This window comes from Haemorhous mexicanus, chromosome 30, assembly GCF_027477595.1.
Source record: "Haemorhous mexicanus isolate bHaeMex1 chromosome 30, bHaeMex1.pri, whole genome shotgun sequence".
NCBI classification, from domain to species: domain Eukaryota; kingdom Metazoa; phylum Chordata; class Aves; order Passeriformes; family Fringillidae; genus Haemorhous; species Haemorhous mexicanus.
In genome coordinates this window covers 853,372-870,927 of record NC_082370.1, presented here as the reverse complement: position 1 = coordinate 870,927, position 17,556 = coordinate 853,372, and the positions used below count along the sequence as shown (strand labels likewise).

General features: G+C 50.8%; 1 protein-coding gene across 6 annotated transcripts in view; it reads left to right on the top strand.

The window, feature by feature from the left end:
- The first annotated feature begins 2,088 nt into the window (after positions 1-2,088).
- The window catches only part of DOCK5 (dedicator of cytokinesis 5), an 80,636-nt gene continuing 65,168 nt past the window's right edge, over positions 2,089-17,556 (top strand). For 4 of the 6 annotated variants that reach the window (XM_059870751.1, XM_059870748.1, XM_059870750.1 and 1 more), the window contains exon 1: positions 2,090-2,355. In XM_059870751.1, the coding sequence (XP_059726734.1) occupies positions 2,313-2,355 (43 nt within the window). In that variant the 5' untranslated portion in view covers positions 2,090-2,312. Of the gene's footprint in view, positions 2,356-17,556 lie in introns of all 6 variants that reach the window. The other 2 variants (XR_009489790.1, XM_059870749.1) reach the window with 1 other exon arrangement.

Sequence of the window (17,556 nt, the reverse complement as noted above, 5' to 3'; positions counted from 1 at the left end):
ATTATTTTCCCTTTTAACCCAATAAATGATCCCACAGAGCTGCAATGGGGAGTTTTCTGCCCAATCACAAACTGCCACCCAAACCCATGGAGAAGGAGGAAGAAGAAGCATGAAGAAGATACCCAGGACAACTCCCTGTGCCTCCATCTTGCCTCCATCCACAACACACTAAAAATCCCAAAACCTCAATTTCTCACCCAGTGACACACCCACACTGCTCTCTATGATCTATTGCACACTTTGGTGGATTCCAGTCCATCTTGAAGTCCAGGAAACTTTCTCCATGAATGAGAGTCAAAGTCAGAGCTCCCCTGGGGCCCAGGGCACCCCAGAGCAGACACAGAAATATTCCCAGTGCCCTGGGTTTTCACAATTTTCTATGACTTCATTTCCCCTATTTGGCTGCCTGCTGCACACTGGGTGTGACAGGGAGCACATCCTGGCTGAGTAACCCTGTGTCTGTGTTGACAAAGCCAGCTCTGCTCCTGGGGGTGCCAGATCAGCGCCGCTGTTACAGAAACCAGGGCGCTGTGCAGTGGGACTGTGCCTAAGAGTGACATCGAGTGCCCTGTGTGCAGCCTTCAGCTTTTGTTTGGGTTCATTTGTCAGAGCAAATTGCTGATAATTAATTCTTATTTAGGCTGCTCTGCCCCTTACAGGCGCCAGTGAAGAGGAAGGAAAACTGAACTTACTGGAAACACAGGTGAGAGAGGAGGGAGGATGGAAAACTCTCCCTGAACACACCAGGCTGGGATCAGAGAGACCCAAAGTGATCTGCCTAGGGCACCCCAAGGGCTGAGCAATAACTCTGCCCTGCTGCCTCTCACTTGCAGTGTAAAATAATCAAAAACGTGATGATCTCTCCAGATCTTCATGCTTCAATGCAATTCTAGAAGTGGTCAGGTGTTAAAATACTCTGAATAATCATTGCTCTCTTTCATGAGAGACAGAGGTGTCCTGTCCATGGCAGGGGGCTGGAAGGAGATAAGATTAAAGTCCCCTCCAGCCCCACCATTCCATGAATCCATGGGCTCCACAGGCACCAAAACAGACCACATCCAGTTACTACAGCCTGGAGAGATGGGCAGAACCTGGATCTCCTCAGTTTGGCCCTAAGGCTGGGTGAACAACATGATTTAACACTTCTTTAGGTGTTACTGAGCACCCCTGTCCGGGAACCTTTGCCAGCCCAGCCCACACACCTGCAGGATCCAGCCAGCCCTGCTCTGGTCCTGCAGGACCCAGCTCATGCTCAGCTGGTCCCCGTGTCCCCAGCTGGAGCTGCTTCGCCTCCAAGCCCTTTCTGGAGCGGCTCCTGGCCCTGGAGTGGGGCTTTGCGTCACCGAGCGCCGAGTCAATCTCTAGAACATCGAGTCTCCTGTCAAGTGTGGCCCTGTGACATTTCCCAGATGCCTGGAGTGCTTTTCGAGTAACCTCGTTGTTTTCTTAGCTATTAATGAGTTACTCTGAACAGCACAGCAGCCTTGGAGCCGCCTGGGCTGGTGGAAGGGGTTTGGGTGAGATGGGCACAAAGGTCCCTTCCAACCCAAACCATGCCGTGACTCTGTAGAACCCCAGAATAGCCTGAGCTGGAAGAGACATGTGGGATCAGTGATCCAGCCCCAGGCCGTGCACAGACACCCCAAAGTCCCACCCCGGGCACCCCTGGAGCGGTGTCCAAACTCTCCTGGAGCTCTGGCAGCCTCGGGGCCATGCTCATTCCCTGGGGAGCCTGGGCAGTGCCAGCACCCTCTGGGGGAAGAGCCTTTCCCAAAATCCAGCCTATCCCTGACCCCCAGCCTTTCCCTGACCCCCAGGCTCTGGCTGACAGTGGCTCCCCTCATTTCCGGAGCCAGCGGGGCCATTTCTGCTCGCTCCCACCCAAACCCTCAAGGCAGCGCTACCGAACCCAGACCCGGCTCAGTCCCGAGGCTGCCCCGCTGCGGCTCCGGCCGCGTCCCGGGGCGGGGCCGTGCGGGGCAGGTGATGCCGGGGGCGGGGAGAGCCGCCTCCTTCTCTTCTTCTTCCTCCTCCTCCTTCTCTTCTTCCTCCTCCTCCTCCTCCTCCTCCTGCCGCGCTCTCCCCGCCTTCTCCTGCGCTCGGCGCGCCGGGGGAGGCTGCGAAGTTGGGCGTGTGCCGCGGAGTTCTCGGAGCGTCTTTGGGATCGGCTTGGGAGGCAGGAGCGGGGCCAGGAGCGGGGCATGGCTGAGCAGCCCGGCCCGCGGCTCCAGCGCGGGGCTGCGGCGGGCGAGGCGCGGCGCTGAGGAAGCCCCGGGACCCCCGAACCCCCCGGTCCCCCCGGAGCCGCCGGCATGGCCCGCTGGATCCCCACCAAGCGCGAGAAGTACGGGGTCGGTGAGTGAGTGCCCGCCGGGATGCCCCGGAGCTGCGCGCCCCTTCTCATCCCTCTGCCCCCGTTCCGTGCCTTCCCTCTGTCCCGTACCTTCTCTCCCATCCCGTCCCATCCGTGCTCTTCCATCCCGTCCCTTTCCCTCTTTCTCTCCCTTCCTTTCCTTTCGCTCCCGTCCCTCTCGGGCTCCTCTCCCGGTCCCGATCCGGCAGTGCCTGCTCCCCGAATCCATCTCGGTGTGTGCCCAGCGCTGGCTTCCAGGAATCCCTCAAAGTTCAGGGCTGACTTTTATCCTTTTGCCTCTCCAGCGTGTCTTACACTGAAAACAGCTCTAGCACAGCAGAAAAAAATTTGCCTCCTGGTGTGCCTGGAAGGAGATGTGGCTGGGAAAGGATAAAGAGGGTGTCATGGGCAGACGGAGGGCTCTGGGTGATGTCTTTGCCCGCGGCTGGAAATCTTGACTTGGGATGAGGGATGGGGAAAGCTTGACTGGAAGTGTCCCAGGCCAGGTGGGATAGTGGAAGGTGTCCCTGCCCATGGCAGAAATGAAACCGGAGGAGCTTTAAGGACCTTCCGACCCAAACCATTCCATGATTCTGTGACTGACACCTTGTACCTCCTGTTTAAAAGGATTTTTCTGAGTGCTGGCTCACTTGTGTCTAACAGGAACAGAACTCCGTGGTGTTGCTGATAAAATTCTGCTTTGCTTGAGAGTTTTAAACCCACAGTTTTGAGGTTGGTGGTGAGAATTGGGCAGGGAACATTTGGCAGGAAGCCACTTATGACACAGAGAACTTTTGATAATTTATGTTACTAAGAGTGATCTTCTGTGCCACTGGTGCTCAGCACTGGACTTCTCAATGTGAGAAAAAATTACTAATTTCGTGCTTGCAAAGTGTTCATCACCCCTGCTCCACTCAGAGTGTTTAGCCTGTGAGTTTGAAGGTGAAAAACCTCACCCTGCATGATTTCACAGCCAATTGAGCTGGGTGACCCCTCCACTTCAGAGTGGCTGTGCAGGAGGCAGCCTAGCTCCTCGCAGGAGCTGCAGAGACATTTTACAGCCTTATCTGGTTTCTCCAGGTAACTGGCAGGGTGTGGAGTGCTGACACCCTGAACTTTGTTTCTTGCTGTTTAACCATGGAAGTGTGTGCATGGCCTGCTGAGATTGCTGTGGGCATCTGGAACTTCCAAACTTTGGTGGATGATCAGATAACCCATATCCTGCCGGGGTGATTGGCTCTGCTGGTGTTTTCTGAGCACACCTTTGAGCTGCTCCCCGGCTCTGAATGGCCTTGGGCAGCAGATGAATCAGAGGCACTCCTCTGACTTCCCTTTTATTTATTACCTTCCGGGGTGAGTTTTCCTGCTGGCCTCAGCCAGCTGCTCCTTGTGACAGCTCCTCTCCCAGAAAGGCACTGGCCTGAGGAAAAGCAGGGTGGAGGGAAAAAATGCCTCTTCCTGCATGTTTCCCCCCAAAAAGTGTGTGCTGGGATGGACCCTGTGAGCCCTGGGTGATCAGCTGGGTGAAAAAGGTGTTTTCTTTCCCCAGGTGACATGGGGGCTGTCCTGCTGCAGCTCTGGGGTTTCATTTGCAGCCAGGACTGATCAGGTTGATCCTCAGGCAGTGCCAGATTTATTGAGGCGCTGCCTGGCTTTGTCAGGCAGTGTTTGACTCATTGCATTGTAATTTTGTCAATTTGCTGTTAGCAGACTTGATGAGTTTCTTATCTGCAAGTGCATCCCAAGCTGTGTTCGAGGGCCCAGCTCTCACTGGTTTGGGGTTACCTGGGAGAGGTTGATGAGGTTTGAGAGGGAGGTTTGGGCTTTTGGGCTGGGACGGTACCAGTGCTGAAGTGGCATCAGGGAGGGGAATGCCCCGGTTTGTGTGGGGTGGTGACAAATCCCAGCCAGGCATGAAGTGTAACACAGCTTTAGTTCAGAAAGGGAAGAAAAGACTGATGGGGGGATCTCACCAATTCATGTAAACACCTCCAAAGGGTGCCAGGATGGTGCCAGAGCCTTCCCAGTCATGGCCATAAAATAAAACACAAGTTCTGCCTCACCATGAGGAAGAACTTTTTCCATGTTCTGTGGAACAGCTCCAGGGAAGGCCTGGAATCTCCCTCTCTGGTGACATCCCAAAGCCACCTGGATGATTCCTGTTGTCACCTGCTCCAGCTGGCCCTGCCTGGGTGGGGGCTTGGAATGGATGAACTCCAGAGGTCCCTTCCACCCTAAATAGTCTGGAATTCTGCAGAAAGACACCCAAATTGTAGCTGCTCATGGTCTCTGCTTTGGAAACTTCTGCAGAGCTACTTGGATTTATTTAAAACGTGACCCTGGAAGTCATGGCAGTGTAGTGGGGAATTCCAGGAAGTCAGCCCTGTGATTCAGTGTCACTTGTCTGATTTCTGCCCTTCAGCAGGGTTTCTGTCCTGGGTTCTACTGTACAGGTCTCTGCACTGTGAGTTCCAGTGGATTTGCTGGGTTTGTTCTGCCCTGAACTGGTTAAAGCTGGGGAGGGCTCCCTTCCCCACAGATGGCAGAGGCTGAGTTTGGAGTGGCAGCAGCAGGGAGGGCAAAACTGGGAATTGCAGTTTTTAAGGAAGCAAACGTGAGAGACAAGCAGCTTGCAGCTCTTGCAGCTTCTCCCTGGCAGTGAATTCCCAAGCAAGTGACAGATGGGGTTTGGGGAGAGACAGGAACACCACGGAGCAGCTCCCAGGCAGCATCTCCTCCCTGAGCCACAGGATCTGACAGAGCCTCCTTGCCACAGGCTTCACCTCTGAGGGCAGACTGAAAGAGCAGCTTCATGGGAAGCTGATCAGTTCTTGGGCCACGCTGAACACAATAACCTGTTCTGGTCATGTGTTTCTCTCCAAAAGGAGCTGTCATTTGCGGAAATCCTTTCACAAAGACTCCTTCCAGTCAAAGAACTCGGCTCTGACAGAAAGAACACCTTAGTGAATTCCCAAGACTTTAAACTTTTCTTATCTATTTGTTTTAAAATTGTTAACTTAGAGCATAAGGAACCAATAATGTAATTACTTTCTTTTTCTGCTGGCAGTAACCTGGATGTGCACTTTACCTCAAGTGCTACACCTGGCTTGTAAAAGCAATTCTGTCATTGCTCATCAGCTGTTCCTCACTTTGTGGCCTGAAGCCTTAATGGAGTGAGAGAACCTGGAGTCTGTGGAATCCTAAATTAGTCTGTAATAAATCCATTATGAACAAGCAGCCAGGTCCCTTTTCCTGACCCCTGTCTGCTGGAGTGGCAGTGCTGGGCAGCCCCAGAGCAGTGCAGGATGGCGGTGCTGCTCTGGGGCCAGGTGCTTTCCAGGTGGCTGCAGTGATGATGGATCAGGCACACCAGGTTCTGGTGGCCCCTATGACTATGAACCAACAGGATGTGAAGTGTTTGTTCATCCTTGTGCAGCCTGAGCTGCAAATGCACCAATTGTTCAGTGAATACACAAATCTGAGCTTCCAGAATCGGGAATTATTAACCCAGGTTTGCTTGGAAGAGCTCTGAGATGTGAAAACCAGAGTAATTTGCATTTTGGTGAAGGTGGTGGCTTGCACCTGGATGCACTGGGAGGGCTGAGGGGATTCCACTGTCCTGAGGGGACAGCTGGAGCTGTGCCAGGGGGTTTTAGGTGGGATTTTGGGAAAGGCTTTTCCCCAGAGGTGCTGGCACTGCCCAGGCTCCCCAGGGAATGGGCACAGCCCTGAGGCTGCCAGAGCTCCAGGAGAGTTTGGACAGCCAGGGATGCCCAGGGTGGGATTTTTGGGGTGTCTGTGCAGGGCCTGGGGTTGGACCAGTGATCCCACATGTCCCTTCCAGCTCAGGACATTCCATGATTCCTTCACCCTCATTTTTGGGGCAGTGTGACTGTTCCAGAGTGTGTGTGGTGGGACTGGGGAGGGAGCTGGGAGATTATCCTGGAATTACCCTGCCAGGTTTTGGTGGCCTCTCCCAGCCCTGGCACCTGTCCTGGCTGGCAGGAGCAGAGATTGGGCTGCTTGATTTGAAGGTAAGCATTGAAGTCCTTCCTTTGTCAGATGCCACTGGTGGTTGGTTCAGCCATGGCTCAGGAGGGGCAGCAGCTCCTCAAACCCCAAGCAGGGCCTCTAGCCCTGGGTGACTGATGGGGCAGGGAGGGAGCTGCAGGACAGGGCTGCTCACTGGGGTTTGATTTGTGGTGACTCCTGGGATGCCCTGGAGTGGCTGCCTAGAGCAGGGGCCAGACAGAGTTAGAGAATCAAGTGGGTATTTATTAATAATAAATACATTAATTAAAATAATTAATGATCAGTATTAACAAATTAATAAATAATTATTAATACCAAGCAATAAATTTATTAATAATAATAATTATAGATAAACAATAACAAATAAATATTAATAATAAATAATATTAAAGGCCTTCAGTAGATGCACCTTGGGCAGTCAGCAGCCTCCAAGGTGCACAGTGGTCACGAGTTTTTCAGACAGGTGTGAGTTTGGTTCATTTACATATCAGGGGTTAATTGTCCAATTACAGCCTCAGGTAATGAAGTCATTCACCCCCAGTTTGTTCCCCCCAATTCACTTTTGTTGATGCTTTCTGGGGCCTGAGGCAGCAGAGTGTCCTTGGATCTCAGGCCTGGAGGGATTGTTCTGTGTGCCCAAGCAGTGAGGACAGTAACTGACACTCCCTGTGGAGTTCAGAGGGATGCACTAAGGCAGGACAGGATCTGGGAAATAGAAATGCTAAAGCTCAAGGCATCTCCTGGGGTGCTGGGCCGTCAGTTCCTGGCTCCCTGTCCCATTCCAGGCACCTGCAGAGCTCTCTCCTCAGACAGTCTGGGATCAAAGCCCTTCTCAGTGCCGGGGGTTGTGCATCGTGTCAAGTTAGGGCAAAATCTGTATTTGTCTCAGCTTGCTCCTTGCTTTTCCCCCACCATTCCTGTTCAGGCTCAGAGCTCACATCCCCTGTTGTGCCTCTGGTTCCTTGCAGGGGCTCAGAGGATGGCAAAGCCAATCCCCCCATTCCTGCTGGAGCTGCCCACCTTCCTTCTCATGCATGCAAACACTCTGCTCATTTCTCCTGCTTTATTATCATATGTGGCTAAAAATTGGCTGATGGCAATGCCAGCAAAATTCCCAGTGGGGAAAAGCAAACCCTTGGCATTGTTAACAGCAAAGAATTGAATCTTCCCAGCAGATGACACTTCATTTCTGACCTAGTTCCCCGACTTTTATTGCTGTGTCTGCAGTTGATTTGATGTGAAATTTGGCCGTGCTGCTTCTTGCTTCCATAGTCCTTTCTATTTCTTTTAATAATCCATATTAGCCGGGGTCTGTCTTCTCTCATTTTTTGGTGATTTCCACTCTATTGCTGAAGTCATTCCCTGTGAAATTAATCCTGTGGACTTCAAAGGCATCTCATTGCCATGAACAAGACTTGTCAACGTTCCTTATCTTACTCTTACTTTGAAAAGAAATATTTCCCCAAGTGTTTTGTGACTTGTGGTGAGTTTGTGACTGACATCACCTTCAGGAACTGTCCCACAGTTCATCTTTTTAACAATTAAATCCCTTTATGGAGGCTCTAAAAGGCATCCAGAGCTGCTGGGTGCTTCTGGAGCTTGGGCTGAGCTCTGTCCTGCTGATTAAATGTGGATTAATTGTTCTGAGGTGTAAAGAGGTCGTAGGAACCAGCTTTCCCCAGAGCTGGGTGTGGGACCAGTGCTGAATTTCACAGCAATTCTTGATTGCTCTCATGGTTCTTCCTCTGGCATAGGGACTGTATTTGCCTGCACAACTGCAAATGGGAGTTAGGAGAGAAAAAGCAAAATAAACACTCATGAACAGAGAAAAATGTAAATGTATTGGTCAAGCAACAGTGACAGTGCACAATGCATAATATTCTTTATCATCATGTGTAATAATCCTTGTCATTCAGCTTTGAAAAATGCACACCCCTTCTACCTGCAAACTTTAATTGGAAATTACATTTTTTACTCTTCAACTTGCACTTCACTTGACTGGTAGGACATTTCTCTCAACTATTGCTTTTAAAGAAAAAAGCTCCTATTTCTGCCAGGGCATTAAAGACACAGCCATGACCAAGTTTAGAACCATGCCAGCCCACAGCCATGAACACATTTCCCCCCTTGCTGTGGAGCTGAGGGGATGGTTCAGGTCCAGTGCATTTCACTGCTGATGCCTGAATTCCTGCCATGGAGTTGGGTGCATCTGCCAGCAAACCTCTGCTAATGAAACCAGCCCATGAATACAAGTTACTGAACAGCTTTTTGGGCTGGCAGTCTGTGGTTGCCTCCATAAAGTGAGGATGTTGCAGAGTTTTAGTTGGAGCAGTTGCTAAAATGATTAAAAAATGTCTTTTTGGTGCAGTACAGGCTGTTCTTCTCAGGGAGATCTCCCTGGACTGGAGGGGGAAGCACCATTTAAAGGGTTCATTCTGTGGCAGCCTGGTTCAGATGGTGTCTGGCACATTGTCACAGAACACAGCCAAACCCAGCAGTGCTGCTGGTGCTGTGGGGACCGTTCTGTGCTCACTGACACTGAATTTTTGGGAGGTGTTGGTGCAATGCAAGTGCCCCTCGTCCTGGAGGTGCTGAGTCTGAGCCAAAGGTTCATCAAGGTGCAGTGGAGATAATGATTCCTGCTCTTGGGAGGTCTGGAACTTTGATCCTCCATGTCAATAAAGCCAGTTATGGCTTCAGCTCCAAAGTTCTGAGAGTGGCTCAGAATGTCAGGGGCAAGTGGTGGCCATTTAGTTCTGGAGAACTGCTTTTTTTGGGGGGGTTGTTTGTTTCTTTTTGTTTTGTTTGTTGTTTCTTTTTGTTGTTGTTTTAGTTTTTGGATTTTTTGTTTTTTTGGTTTTTTAGCTTATTTCACCCAATTTTTCCAGCAGTTCCATTCTCCTGCTCTGGCAATGCCATGGTGGCTTCAAGCTGCTGAGAGATGGAGTTTGATGTAAAGGAATAAAGTAGAGAAGGCTTCAGTGCTTAATTCTTCATCTCCTGGCATCTCAGGCAGTTTAATTAAAACTTACTGCAAATTTTGGAGCAGTTTGTTCTTCATTGTTCCTGGCAGCAAAGGGATCAATATTCTTGTTTGGATTTTGCTTCTAGTGCAAGACCCACCCCCCCCCCCACCCCACCCCCCCCCCCCCACCCCACCCCCATTCCCTGCCAAGATTTCTTGGTCCTCGTTTCAATCCTATTCCCCCGTTTCTTGTTACCTGGGATAGGTGGCAAGAGAAAAATGCCTTGGAATTCCCATTTCTCTGGAGGTGAGAAGCTGTGAGCCAGTCTGTGCAGGGCCAGTTCCTGATGGGCTTTGCTCTGCAGGATGGGATCAGTGAGCCCCAGGCCATTAAGGGAAGGTCAGTCTGCCCCAAAGTCCACCTAGGGTGAGCAGAATTGTAGTCCCACTGTTGTGCATGTCAGCAATTCTCCTGTTGTTACCCCTGCCCGCTCCAGAGAGCTCTGGGGTTTCCATAAAGGGGTTTCCCAGTGGAGCTAAAAACTCCCTCAGCACTGAATCCCAAATTTCTCCAAATGTGCTGAGCTGTGCTGGGAGTTCTTTCCCCCAACTGTGGGAGAGCTGCTCTGTCTCCTGCTGAGCCCTGGCTGGGCAGGGAAGGTGTTGGAGCCCTTGTTACAAATTCCCACAGACTGAGGTGGGTTTTGTTTGCAGCTGCCAAGGGGGGGTTCCTCAGCTTTGGCCTGGATGTGCTGTTGGTTGTGTTGAAGTTTGAGCTCAGGGCACCTTTCTGGTGCAGTTCAGCCCCCAGGCACAGCTGGAGCCTGGGCTCAGATGTTTCCGTCCTTAACCCCCTCATCGCTGCCTCTGCAGTGTGCCAACAGCAGAGCTCAGCCTGGGAGCACTCACAGCTCTGGGCAGGGGCATTTCCAAGTTTTCCCCCTCCTGCTTTGATGTTTTGCCCAGTGAGAACTGGGACAGTCATTTCAAGCCAGTGGCAAATTCAGTTAATTCTTTTGAGAGTGCCACACGCTTTCAAGTTGGAAACGAGCTGAGCAGTCCAATTTATGGAGTGCTGGGGTCTTGCTTTTACAAATCTGCCTGAAAATTTCTCTGGAAACATTACTATGTTGTACTTAAAGTACCCAAGCACAAATTGCACTTTTAGCTCGGAGGAGAAAAGGTAATTGCAGACAGACCTGGTAAAATCCAGTTGCAGTTGAGTGGGTGTTGTAAACAAACACTGCATGCTCACAGGCTGTAAAAATGAGAGTTAAATCAGAGGTTGCTTTTGTGGAATTGGATTTCAGAGCCCTGATAGGGGTGTGCAGTTATTAAACCAGAATTAATGCCACAGTACTGTGGGGTATAAACTCCTTCTTGTGGAGGGCACAGCCCCAAGAATAGCTTTGTGTTCTCCCGAGTGTCTTTGTCCAAAGGAACAAAGGAAAACCATAATATAAAGTTGAGGTGTGTTGATTGCAGTGAGGCCAGCAGGCTGGGCTGAACACAAACCAGGCTCTGCCCCTCGAAAACCAAAACCAGTGGCAAAACCCTTTGTGCTGTGGTCATGCTGGAGAAATTCCATGGGTCAGGGTGATTATTTAAATGTTTTAGTGTAGTTTTGGGAGACTACTGATCCTTCAGTCTGGCTGTTGGTGCTGGGATCCCCAAGAGGCAGAACAAAACTGCAGGGCTTGGAGGACAGTGGCATCACCACCTTTAACCCTGGCAGGGTCCCTGGCTGGGATCACCAGACCTGGAAATCTGCAGCCTTCAAAACTGTTCGATGCTCAGGCTGAGCTTCATTATTTATCTCCCCTTTTCATGTGCTGCTCTCACTGGGATGCACTGGAAGCAAAAGCTGGGCATTCCCCAAACCCCAGCCTGGGGAATCACAGGATCAGGGAAGATCAGGATCATCTGGCCCAACCTTTCCTGGCCAAACCTTGAAGAGCACAGATGCATCAAAGCTGATAAAACGTACAGAGGTGTGAAGGGAGGCCAGACTGTTTTTCCAGCTGTGTCTCTGCAAGGGGAACATTTCCTGGTGTTCCAAGGGGACAGGAATTGCAGGTCTGGGTGTTGTGGTTGGTTTCTTTTTTCTGAAATCAAGGCCTAGATCTGGTTGGGTGCTGTAAATTCAGGAGCAGATTGGCTCCTCCACTGGCAGCACTGATTTATTTCTCCTCTGGCTCACAGCACTCACTCCAGACAGGAGCTGAGACAGCTCATCTAGATTAATTCCTTATCTGAGCTTAAAACCCCCAAGGGCCCTTCAGAGTGAAAATAATAAAGGAAATGGAGAGGCCAGTGAAGAAAATGACACAGCAAAAGGTTTGTGTGTGAGTATTCACTGGGTGGAAAATAAACCAGAGTGGCTGTGAGGGTCAGAGCACAGGAGCAGCTGAAGTTTGGCTCCTTCCACCCTGAGCACTCTCAGAAACAAAACAGTTTGTGCTGGGGTGAAATTGTGCTGTGCCCAAATCTGGGTGTTTAGGGTGTCTGTGTCCTGTGTGCAGTTCAGATGCACTCTTGAGAACTGAACATTTGTTATTTTTACACAGATACCATGGTGTAAACACTTTGCAACAAATATTTGAGGGGAAGGTGGCTGATGGGGATTCTGCAGACATGAAAATACAGATATTATCTGTTTTTTCCCCTTAATCAGGATATCTTGTGCTTCAGCAGTTCTGAGTGATCTCAGTTTGCCTGATTTGGATCTGAGAAGCTCTTAATTAAAATCCAGGGACTCATTTGTCCCTGTTCCAGAGCGCTGTTGTGGAGCTGCCTGTGGGTTTGGGGGTGTTTAAAGCCATAAGAGGCCATGGGATCATCCCATGGGAGCCTTGTGTAACCTTGGGAAAGCCTCCCCATTCCCATGGGCTGGGCTGTGGGGTTGTTTTTCCTAAAGCAATCCAGGCTTTTAGGAGATTAAACCATTGAGCCCAGGATCTGATCCAGCCCCGGATGGGGAGTGAGACAGGATTAGCCCAGAGATGATGAGGGCATGCCTGAAAGCCTTCCCTGCTCCCACATCTGGGAATCACTTCCATTTGGGCTCTTTGGTCAGGACAGAGGCTGTAAAACCTCTGATCGTTTGCCTGTCTCACTCCAAGATCATCCATTATTCAGAGGAAAGCAGGGAACTCTTTCAGGCTTTGATCAAGTGTGCATCAGGTCCTTGTCCTGGGCAGGTGAGCAGGGCACACACTCAGCTGGGTTGGCTCCTGGACAGTCTGAGGCTGGAGGTGTTGGAAGCCTCTGGAGAGCAGTGGCTCTTCCTGCTTTTCTCCTGGTTCCCAAAGAGAGGGTGAGTGTAAAACCCAGCAGCTGCAGTGTCAAGATGACAAAGGGCATGTCCCCTCCTCCTGCAGAGGCAGATGATGTCACTGCTCAGGTGATTTCATGCTCATTTCTGAGATAAGCCAGTTTAGAAATGTGGAGTGCATTCATTGTGTGAGGTCAGCTTGAACAAGGGAGTGCTGAAATCATGAACCCCCAGAATTCCAGGGAGTTTGGGGCTGGAAAGGCCCTGAAAGATCCCCTCACTCCCTGGGCAGGGATAGTCCACCTGCAGCTCCTCAGAGGTTGGGCTCTGCTGTCTGAGGGTGGCTGTTAATGAAGGCGTTTCCAGCTGCACCATCCCATAAATCTGAGTTACTGACACCCCAAATGCTCAGCACTCACCCAGAACTTTTGGAATTGATCTGAATGGCAGCAGCCACCATGCAGGAGTGGGAATTTTTTCATAACAGTGACTAAAAGCCAGTGTTGAACCATGAATTACTTTTTTTTTTTTTGAAGCAGAAGTCGCCTGACATCTAAATCTTAACTATGCCATTCTCAGTTTGTCAGACAAATTCCTGGGAAGTTACCAGAATGTTTTTGCTCCATACATAAAAAAGACTTTGTTCCTCTGAAGAATGAATTCCTTGGGCAGTTCCTTGTTTTTTCAATCAAGCCACTGTGTTTTTGGCTGGATCTTGGCACCAGGGACCATCCCAGGCTCCTCCAAGCTGGGCTGTCCTGCAGAAAGGCCATTCCTGGGTGCTGCAACAGAGCTCAGATCACTCTGGTTCTGTGCTGTGGGGTTTGGCTGTGGGGTTGAGGGATGGAATGAGCTGGGGCTGGGCTCCTGAATGGAATCCTTTGTTCTGGGGAGCAGCCCCAGCCTCTGCTGGCAGATGGGAGGGCAGGGGGAGCAGGACGTGGCATTTGGGCAGGGTTGTTGTGTCTTTGTGCTGGGTGGGGCAGGGGTGGTTCAGAGCCAACTCACAGATAATGGATCTTGCAGGGGCTCTGTTTTCCTGGCAAATAATTCACGTTTCAAGTGCCCTCATGGAGGGAGAGATTCCATTTCCTTCTGATTTGAGTTACACTGAAATTGTGTGTGACAGTTGCTACTTCGTTTTCTCTGCATTTTGAGGCATTTTAGCCCAGCTTGGCCTTTAGGGTAGTCTTGAAAAGGAATTAATCTGTGGGAAAAATGGGCCTAGGAATTAACAGAAACATGGAATCATGGAATGGTTGGATTGGAAGAGACTTAACAGCTCATCCCATCCCACCCCTGCCCTGGCAGGGACACCTTCCCCTGTCCCAGGGGCTCCAGCCTGGCCTTGGGCACTGCCAGGGATCCAGGGGCAGCCACAGCTGCTCTGGGAATTCCAGCCCACCCTCATGGGAAGGAATTCCTGCCCAATATCCCATCTAACCCTCCTCTCTGTCACTTTGAAGCCATTCTGTCACAAATGCCACATCTGTCCCTGGTTCAATGAGCTGCTCACAGACCTGTTGCAAACTGAGGCTTCTCCCTGGGCTCTTGCACAAGGAGGAGCTTTGTGGTGGGGTTTAAAGTGTGCTGTGGGGGTTTGCTTGCAGTGGAATTGTACTTGTTGTTTTGTGCCCATGCCTGGTGCTGAGGCCCTGTCCTGTCAGTGCTGCTGGGGTGGCCCTGGCTCAGGGATGTGTGACCTGGTGGCCAGGGCACTGACAGGGCCAGAGCTGCTCCCTGAGCCACCCTCCTGAGCCCCGGGCAGCCCAGGCCCTGCCAGGTTTCCTTTGCCACCCTGGTTTGGGGTGACTTTGGGGCAGAGCATCCCCCAGGTTGTGCAATGCCCTCGGGGTTCCTCTCCAGCCCCTCTGAGGAATCACCCTCTGCCCTGGAGCATGAAAATTGCTGCTTATCTTCACCTTCTGGCCCCAGCTGTGCCATAAAATCAACTGCTCATGGAATTATCTGCTGCCCTTTCTAATCCTGATGGATTCCATGGGCTGGGTGTCCTTGGGAAACACATTCTTCACCTTTTAACCAAACTGAAGCACTGAACCAAACACGAGACATTGCCTCCAGTTGTGCTCGAAGAAATGATCATTAAACAAACCCAGGCTTGTGTTTTCCACCTCTACCTCCTTATTTGGATTAAATTTCTTCAATTTCAGTGCTGCTTTTCATCTGGGATGATGAAAGGAGCAGGATCATCACTCTGAAGTGAATTTCAAAGGACAGAATCTCAGCTGAAGTTTAGCTCAGAGCAAAAAGACTCAACTTCAGATATTGCTGCAAATTTAAATAAAAAACTCTCTGTATTATTTTTGCTTCTTCCTTTCTTGCTGCTCTGTCAGGATTTAAGTGAAGGGGTTTTATTTTTCCACACCATGCCCATGTTTGTGATGAGAAGCTTCCTTTTCCTTTCAAGTCAGGGAGAGGTCACGGAGGGGGCTCCCAGCACAGATCCCTGCAGATGGGATGGCTGGGGACAGCTCTGACTTCCAGCAGCAGGAAACATCACTTGCAACCAGCAGAGTTCCCAGGGAAAATATGCCAGCAATTTGTCTTTTATAATCTTGTGCATAAGCGTGAGGGAGAAGGTTTCAGACAGTGACCCTCTGTTCTGGCTTAGTTCAGTCTGGCAAGGCAAGGAAAGATAAAATTGACTTTTTTGGTTGGTTTTTTTTTGATGTGGGAGTTACTCCAGGTTGTAAATGCTGCGTGTTGGGATGTGAAACCTGCCTGGTGGAGCAGGGAAGGGGAAGGGAAGGGCAGTGCAGGGGTTGGTTCTGTCTTGTGGCTGCTGTGATCTTTAGGAAGGGGAAGGGATGGCTGAATCCTCCCCGGTGCTCTTTGGGCTGAATTAACTCTGTGTTCCCAGCAGGAAGGCTGGGCTCGTGTCCACCCACCCTTCCCTGGGCAGCAGTTGATGGGCAAAATGCAGCCTGGTGTTTGTATAATGGGTGATTGTCCCAGAAAAACCCGGGGCATGTGGGGATTGTGTGTGGGAATCCCTGGGTGTGGCAGCCCTGCAGCAGCACAGGGACCTGCTGGGGCCAGGCCAGGGCGGAACTGGGGGTGCTCTGGGGCTGGAACCCCTCTGCAGGGCTGGGAGAGCTGGGAATGCTCACCTGGAGAAATGAAATTCCAGGGAGAGCTGGGAATGCTCACCTGGGGAAGGGAAGGCTCCAGGGAGAGCTCAGAGCCTCTTCCAGGGGCTGAAGGGGCTCCAGGAGAGCTGGAGAGGGACTGGGGACAAGGGATGGAGGGACAGGACACAGGGAATGGCTCCCAGTGCCAGAGGGCAGGGATGGATGGGAGATTGGGAAGGAAGGAGGGTGGGGAGGGGCTGGGCTGGAATTCCCAGAGGAGCTGTGGCTGCCCCTGGATCCCTGGCAGTGCCCAAGGCCAGGCTGGAGCCCCTTGGGGCAGTGGGAACGGTCCCTGCTCATGGCAGGGGTGGCACTGGGTGAGATTTAAGTCCCCTCCCAGCCCAAACCACTCCACACTTCTCAGTCACGCTCAGCTTTGGCTATGAACATTATCCAGGTATTTCTGTTAGAATGTGAATGGAATTTTCACTTCTGGGCCAGTTCTGGGTCTTTAAAGTGTCTGAGCCCCACACCCAGCTCACCTGGGTCAGCTTTTAAAATCCTGATTTGCAGCCCCTCTGTGGGGAGGGAGAGGAAGGTGGGTGTCCAAGGAGCTCTTAGGAGCAGAAATCCAGTAGAAGTCCTGTGATCCTGTGGAAATCACGGATTCAGAGCACTGTCCATGTGTCTGTGGCCCCAGGGAACAAACCCTTCCCTCAGCAGAAGAAGCTGTCCCTGTCTGGGGTCAGGGATCCTGCAGGGATGCACATCCCCAGCCTGCTCCTGCTGGGATGTTTGAAGCCACAATATTTTGAAGAAAGCTCAGATCTGGAAGAGAATTTCTGGTGGTGAAAGCCCAAGGCTGTGCTGGAGCCCGGCCAGGAGGCAGAGCCCCTCACCCCCGTGGGAATGGGAGGCACTTCCTGGGAATTTCCTGGCAGAAGAGCTCTGATTTTTATTTATTTATTTAATTTCCAGTCCAGAGCTCCTCAAACACAAACCTTGGGAAGTCTCAAGAATTCTCCTCTGAAAATGTTTGGGTGATTTTTTTTTCTTTCTTTAGAACAAATGTGGTTGTTCACCAATGGTTTTCCTCAGGGATACATAAATATGGGAACTTTGTGTTTGGGAAGATTTCATTGCTGCATTTAGGATGTGATCTATTCTTAAATCAGTATTTTAAATAAATCAGGGGGTCTGGGCTTGGTCTGCTCTGACTTTGCTGACAGTTCCTTGAACCACAGCAAAGCATTTCACTGATTTTATGTTTTTTTACTTGGTTTGAAAGCAAATTCCATTTAAACTTTCTCAGGGAGAGCTCTGCTTTGCCCGGTGAATCTGCAGCAAGTCCCAGGGAAAAGGCACTCTTGCCCTTAATCCTATTCCCCCTGGAAATCCCATAAGCATCCAGCTTAACTTTGTCTTTGGGAGGGATTAAATTCACACAGAATCCCAAGTTTTGGTGCTAAAATTGGTTCTTGGCTGGGGAGAGCCTCTAGCAGCAAACAAGTGTGACTTGGTGTGGGAAGGAGTGGTTTAGTCTGCAATGGGGGTGGGTTTTATTCCAGGATCCCATTTCTGGTGTTTTCTGATGCTGGAGTTACTCCTGAGAAAGACTGAAAAATGAGAATTGCAGAACTGATGTGCCTGAGGTGGTGGTACCTCTGTGGGCAGGTTTTTGGCAAAGTGGGAATGTGCAGCTCCCCAGAAGGTGTCCCAGGCCTGTCTGGAAGGTAAAACTCCCCTTTGTTGTCTGTCAGTGATATCTCCACGATAAAATCTGGAAATTGATACATGATGTCCTTGCCCAGTGTGCTCCATACCCAGCATGACTTTATCC